A 7,025-nucleotide genomic window follows, 5' to 3' on the forward strand; every position below is an offset into this window, starting at 1 on the left:
TCGATCCCGATCTATAATTGAATTAAATACTTATTTTAAGAATACATGTATATACATAGCTATAAAAAAATCAACTTTTAGAATGTATTCATTGTTTAATCTTTCATCTATGAGAGGAGTATTTCATCAGCATTTTTCGATACAGTCGAATCATGTTAGTTCGGGCTCATCTAAATCTTTTGCGATGAAGATTTAAAAAGGAGTTAAGATGTCTGCGCCCATGGAAGGAGTCGCACCTGTCCGGGTTAAACTTCTATTTAATAACCTTCCTTTAGAAAGTTCTTGGGTTTTAGTGAAAACCAAAAAATACTCAAGAGTGAAAGAATTTTTAGATTACATAAAACGAAAATTTATTCCAAAGACAGATGGATCATTGACAATTCACATTAATGGCTGTAAAGTCCCAGAATGGGAGAAATCCTGTATATTTCGTGAAGATGACGTTGTGCAATTGTACTTGAATGAGGTGGCCTATAGTTCTAATCGGTAATATATACCTACTTTGATCGATAAAACTGTAATATTTGGGACCTATATACTTCCTGATAATACATATTATGCTTTCACAGTTACAACTGTTCACTACAAGTTGATTCACAAACAAAGGTGGTAAGTCCACATTTTAAAGCAATAAACAAACTTAAAAATTTAAACGCATATTAAAGACATCAAATTTTCATTTAGAAATGAAAAATTTGAAGGTGAAATTTATTTTTCTCAAATTGAATACAGTTGAACTTTGATATCTCGAACACTGATATCTCGAATACAGGGGATTTGTCTAAGTGATTGGTAAGTCCCAACCACTTATATTTTAAGTATTTCGCCCTTGAATACTCAGATATCTCAAAGTTTTTAAACAATCCCATTTTAATTAGATTAATCTAGTTCCAGATAACAAAGTTTGACTGTAATTTGATTTTTGTTGTTACGCTATAGGAATGGATAAAAAAAATATTTATAAAAATCTCATACTGCAGTGCTTTCTGTGACAGTCAGACTGGTTCTAATACCAGCAACAGACAGCACAGTCGGTAAAACACCTGACTATAGATTTAGGGGCCCAAGTTCATTTCCCAGGCTGGTCCATCATTTCTTCATCCTGTTACATTGCTGTGACCAACCCTGGAACTAATAGGTCAATTTCTGCCAGGAAAATATCAAACCTTTGGTGGTTGTCGAGGGTGAAGATCATTTAAGGGGGAAATGTGATGGTCAGATGGGTTTAAATACTTCAGCTCAGTTGGTAGAGCACTTGAATTGAGATTCAGGGGGCCCCGAGTTTCAAGTCCTGGTCTTGTCCATCATTATTTCACCCATCCCATTACACTTTCAACACAAGATCTTTTATTAATTTTATAATCATTTTTAAAAGCAAATAGTCTGACACCATTCACTTAATGGTAAAATTTTTTAATTTATAGAACAAATTCCATATTAACCTTCTTTAAAACAGACAACCCTCTTATTGCTGTAACACTATAAAATGTTTAAAATTCAATATAATTTTTGTAGGTTAGTAGATCCAAAAGTGTGCGAGAATAATGATGCTGAAGAAAGAATTGTACCCAAGAAAAAGAAGAAGAAAAACAAAGAGGAACCGACACCAAAGTTAAGTCTGGAGAAAGAACATGAAGAAATGGACACATGGAGATCAGCGGGAGATGATAATTTGGAGATAAAGAAAAGAAAATTGTCAACAGAAAAACAAGATGTTATGCCCAGTGAAAAAGATGGATCTGCCAAAAAGGCAGAAGAAGAGCAGGAAAGTGTGACCCGCAAAAGGAAAAGGACCAGAAAGCGTAAAAATCATAAAGAAGAGATTGTTACTCCTGCGAGCGCTAGTAACAAACCAGTAAATGTGCGGCCTCTCAGACAATATGCAGACACATCCAACAATTTGCACATCAAGTTCTCTTCAGATAACGAGGAGGAAGAAAGAAACTCTGTGACAGACTCCAAAAGGATACAACAGGACTTCACAGACAGACAGACTCACAGAACCAGCACTCCCGTGTACCAGGCTGATCAGGACCAGTCTGCAGGGGCTGGTGATTTTACATATAATGGACAGAGTTCTTTTTCATTGGAGAAACCAAATTTGACACAGTCAGTCTTAGCGAATGGAGTGACAGTGTTCTCAAGACCAAGAAGTCGACAGATAAAGAGCAATAATTTTAGAGAACTGAGCAAAGATGAGCAACTGTCCACCAGGCTCAGCAACAGGTCCTTCGTTTTACAGGTTCGATCATTTGTGCAAGACCTTTATCTGCATGCAGTTTTGTGAGAATCTTATCACTAACATCATGTATCATCAGATTTTATGGCAAAAGAGAAACATATTCTTAAAATTGAAAGAGATATTCTCGGATATTTTTTGTGTAGGAAGTTTGTTTTTTAAACTTTTGCCCCAGTAATCATCATTCATGTGTTGTGTAGCTGCACTTTGAGCAGGATGATATAACATTAGATCCTTTTTCTCATTTTTAGAACACAAGCCAAAGTAATGGAGTAGATGATCAAATTTTTACGTCAATGGACATGGCTGAGAGTAATCTATCAGGGATACCCAACATTGCCATCCCAGTACGCAGAGACTACCAGAAATTTCCATTGCTGCAGGGAGACCCCAATCCTGGAGACAAGATAGCATTCAAGGTACATGTTCTAGATTCGACCAGTGTATGACTAACCGTATTTGTTTTTTGAAAGGAAAAAAATTTCATTAAAATTTGTTTGATTTATCATGTTTACTGTGTCAAACATTTCATGAGGGGAAACAAAATTACTAGTAAACCTTACTTTCTTCAAATCTAGAATTAGAAGAAAAAAATGTTCAGCCCTTCAAGCAATTTAAAATATGTCTTTAAAAAAAATGTTTGTTCCATTTTTTGTCAGATTAAAACTGTGACATACATATTTTTGTTTTGAATCATAGATTCTAGAAATGTCTGACGATTACACCCCAGAAGTTGGAGACTACAAGGTATGATCTGTCCCCTCTCTACACTTGCACATACATACCATGTATGTCTTCCTTTTTGATTTAATTTACTTTGGGTTATATTGAAGACCATGTGATTCTTTGATTCCCTGAATGATAGCCATGTAAAACCATGCACAGCTAGGACTTGAACATGTTTCTTCCCTATGGTGTATATATGATTGACTATGTACATTTGTAATGTAAGAATGACACCAATCTACATGTAAATGACTCTGTTTGTATACCACAGGAGGCAGAAATCATTGGGTTTAACAGTTCATCCCAGATGGTGGAACTGAAAATTATACCAGGGTTCATTAAAGGTTTGTATGAGACGTTAACAAAATGCAAAATTTTGTTGATGAGCAAAATCCTTTTGTACCATAATCTGAAAATTATTTAAACAAAGCATGAAATGAAGATTATTAATCAACAACATGCCTAAAATGTTTCACTGATTTATTTTTTTCTTTGCCAGAGCGCAAGTTGGGGAAGTTTGATGTGGATTTTGGTGAGGATGAGGGGGAGGTTCACGGATCTTCCTCAGAAGTTCAGGTGAGAGCCAGAGAGAGGCACACCCTTAGATACATAGAATGAAACAACGTTTTTGTTTCAGATTAAACTTTTACATGCATTACCAGTATTAACTGGTTTTAAAAAGCAGAGTCTTCAGTCCAGAGATCAATGCAAAATACATATTTAATAGACATTGAAATATTAAGTACATGTACATATATTAATGAGTTTTCTGTTTAGACTAGGTATATTTCATGAAATATTTACTATGATTAAAATTTTTCTTTAAAGTAGACGTCATTTTTCAGATAGCTTATGTAAAACAATTACAAAGAAGGATATATACAAAACGCTTGGGTAACAAAGATGTAAACATGTGGTTATCATGTATTCTAAAGCAGTACTTAACACATGTGTACATTAAATTACCTTTCCTTTATGTCTTTTTATGGATGCTTATGAATGCTTCTGAAATCTGAATCCAGTTTTCCAACAACAACAAAATTCAAATAGATTAGATTAAAAGTATACAGTTAAACTTCGGTATCTCAAACTTGGTGGGACTGAGGAAAAAATTTGAGATATCCAAGGGTTCAAGATATCGAAGTTGATGAAAGTTGGTCTATGATGTTTTAATCGATTTTTTTCTAATGGTCTGAACTGAAGTTTGAGTTAAGCACCCTTGCAAGATAATCTAACCATCCCCCGGCTTGAGACTAGGTCCTTTGGTAGATTGATTATCAGATATGATCTGTACTGAAAATTGACTCTCTGGTGCAGATTTATACACCTCAAAAATTATTTAGTTAATAAATTTCTTGATTATTTTTCAATTTATTGTGTTTTGTGTGTAAGAAATAATCATCACGAGCTATTTTTAATTATTGTCTCATCTGAAGTCACTATATCGGCATTATCGATAACATGGCTTCAGTAATTACAGAGAAAGGGTTTCAACAGCTTGGGGCTATTAAGGTGTGAAAATCACAGGTGACCTCAGTAATAGCACATGCTATACATAAGAATCTGTTCAATAGACTGGAAAATCAGCCTAAAAGAGAGACAGTGCACTGAAGGTGTGACATTATTAAGGCGCTGAATTGACTTGACCTCGAGATAACGCACGTCTTTAAGTGACTGGGGCGGTAAATTTACTTCGAGATAAGTGGGGTATTCGAGATTTCCATGTTTGACACACTGGGGGTTTTCTAAATCACTTATATAGTAAAAATGGCAGGGACCACAATTACCTTCAGATATCCCCGGTATTCGAGATATCGATAATTGAAATATCAAAGTTTAACTGTACTTTAAAAGCTCTAAATAGACGGGTCACACTCTACCTACAAAAATAAAACTGACCACATATTATGCACTAATTACACATAGCAGCAAAACATTGAGTCCATTAATTTATAGCATTGAAGAAGCTGCATGAGTTATTTTATGTATTCTAGTATTCTATTTTGATACTGCTGTACACTTTTGACCATCTGACTTGTATTTATCATTTCAGAATCACCCTTTGACCTCCCTGATGGAAGTGAGGCTCATCACAGACTGAGGAAATCTCCAGCCATTCTACTCACAGACTTAACATAGATTCTTGTGACTTTGTAATGAGTGTAATGTTTCATTTAGTAAATGTTTCCATAAACCTATTGTTTACTTGTTTATGTTGTAAAGGCCACAGTGTGAGAGATGGGGTCAATTACAATGGAAAGTAATTAATTAAATTACAATTACTTGCTTAAATTCTTCAATTAAATTACCATTACCATTACAAGAGTTTTCAAATGTAATGAATTAAATTACAATTACTTTGCAGATGTAATTAATTAAATTACAAATTACATTTTCATCAAAATTTACTAAAACCATGATTCATATATAACACATAAACATTTAAGGAGGTATATATCTATAATATGAATAAAATTTCCTCGTAATCAAAATAATTTCACTGTTTGAGAATTTGCTAACTATTCTGATAATCAGTTACAATTTTTGGAAAGAAAAAATATAAATTTGGTTTTTAGCTCTCCTGAGCCAAAGGCTCAAGTGAGCTTTTCTGATCACAATTTGTCCGTTGTCTGTCGTTGTCGTTGTTAACTTTTCACATTTTCATCTTCTTCTCAAGAACCACTGGGCAGATTTCAACCAAATTTGGCACAAAGCATTACTAGGTGACGGGGATTCAAGTTTGTTCAAATGAAGGGCCACGCCCTCTTTAAAGGGGAGATAATTGAGAATTATTGAAAATTTGTTGGTATTTTTCAAAAATCTTCTTCTCAAAAACTATTTGGCCTGAAAAGCTAAAACTTGTGTGGAGGCATCCTCAGGTAGTGTAGATTCAAGTTTGTTCAAAACATGGTCCCCAGGGGTAGGGAGGGGCCACAATTGGGGGATCAAGTTTTACATAGGAATATAAAGAGAAAATCTTTAAAAATCTTCTTCTCAAAAACTATTGGGCCAGAAAAGCTCAAATTAAAATGGTAGCATCCACAGGTAGTGTAGATTCAAATTTGTTCAAATCATGGTCCCCGGGGGTAGGGTGGGGCCACAATTGGGGGATCAAGTTTTACATAGGAATATATAGAGAAAATCTTTAAAAATCTTCTTCTCAAAAACTATTTGACCAAGAAAGTTCAAATTGGCGGGTAACCATCCTCAGATAATGTAGATTCAAGTTTGTTCAAATCATGGTCCCTGAGGGTAGGGCGGGGCCACAATGGGGGATACATTTTTATACATAGAGAAAATCTCTAAAAAATCTTCTTCTCAAAACTATTTGGCCAGGAAAGCCGAAATCTGAGTGGAAGCATTTCCAAATCGTATATAGATTCAAGTTTGTTAAAATAATAATCCAGTGGAATGGTGAGGCCACAGTGGGGAATGAATTTTTACATAGGAATATATAGAGAAAATCTTTAAAAATATTCTTTTTAAAGACCATTTGGCCAGAAAAGCTTTAACTTGTGTAGAGGCATCCTCGGGTAGTGTAAATTCAAAATCACAGTCCCTAGTGGTAGGGCGGGGCCGTGATGGCGGTTTGAATTTTTACATAGGAATATATAGAGAAAATCTTTAAAAATATTCTGGGAAAGTTTTTCGGTCCAAAACTCAGTACATAGTGTGAAAGCACAGGTTATGCAGATATAAGTTTGATGAAACCATGATACCCTAGAGAAAAGTGGGGCCACAAAATGGGGGGGGGGGGGGTATATAGGAATAGAGAAAAATCTTCTTACAGGTACAACAACAAAAGGGGCTTGGTATTTACCAAAAGAAAGAGGTGGAAAAAAATTGGCAGATTTTCAATTTTTTTTAGCAAGATCTACTGTACTTAGTTGCCAAGATATTTTGATCATGTAATGCTAATTTGCTCAGAATTAAGGCAATTGTTGCTCAGGTGAGCGATGTGGCCCCTGGGCCTCTTGTTATTGTTTATTTTAAAACTGGTAGTCACAATAAGGAGGTGTCCCATACACCCTGATATTCAATAAACATTTAAAAGTCATAT

The 7,025-nt window shown here is 34.8% G+C and overlaps 1 protein-coding gene across 1 annotated transcript; it reads left to right on the forward strand.

The window, feature by feature from the left end:
* The first annotated feature begins 184 nt into the window (after positions 1-184).
* On the forward strand, positions 185-5,157 carry LOC128166373 (coilin-like). The gene is made up of 7 exons (XM_052831482.1): positions 185-486; positions 1,516-2,242; positions 2,491-2,658; positions 2,939-2,986; positions 3,237-3,309; positions 3,465-3,541; positions 5,019-5,157. Exons 1-7 carry the CDS (start codon positions 209-211, stop codon positions 5,064-5,066), a joined length of 1,419 nt encoding a protein of 472 aa, XP_052687442.1. The 5' UTR covers positions 185-208; the 3' UTR covers positions 5,067-5,157.
* The last annotated feature ends 1,868 nt before the right edge of the window (positions 5,158-7,025 follow it).

This window comes from Crassostrea angulata, chromosome 10 (genome assembly GCF_025612915.1).
Source record: "Crassostrea angulata isolate pt1a10 chromosome 10, ASM2561291v2, whole genome shotgun sequence".
Lineage (NCBI taxonomy): Eukaryota > Metazoa > Mollusca > Bivalvia > Ostreida > Ostreidae > Magallana > Magallana angulata.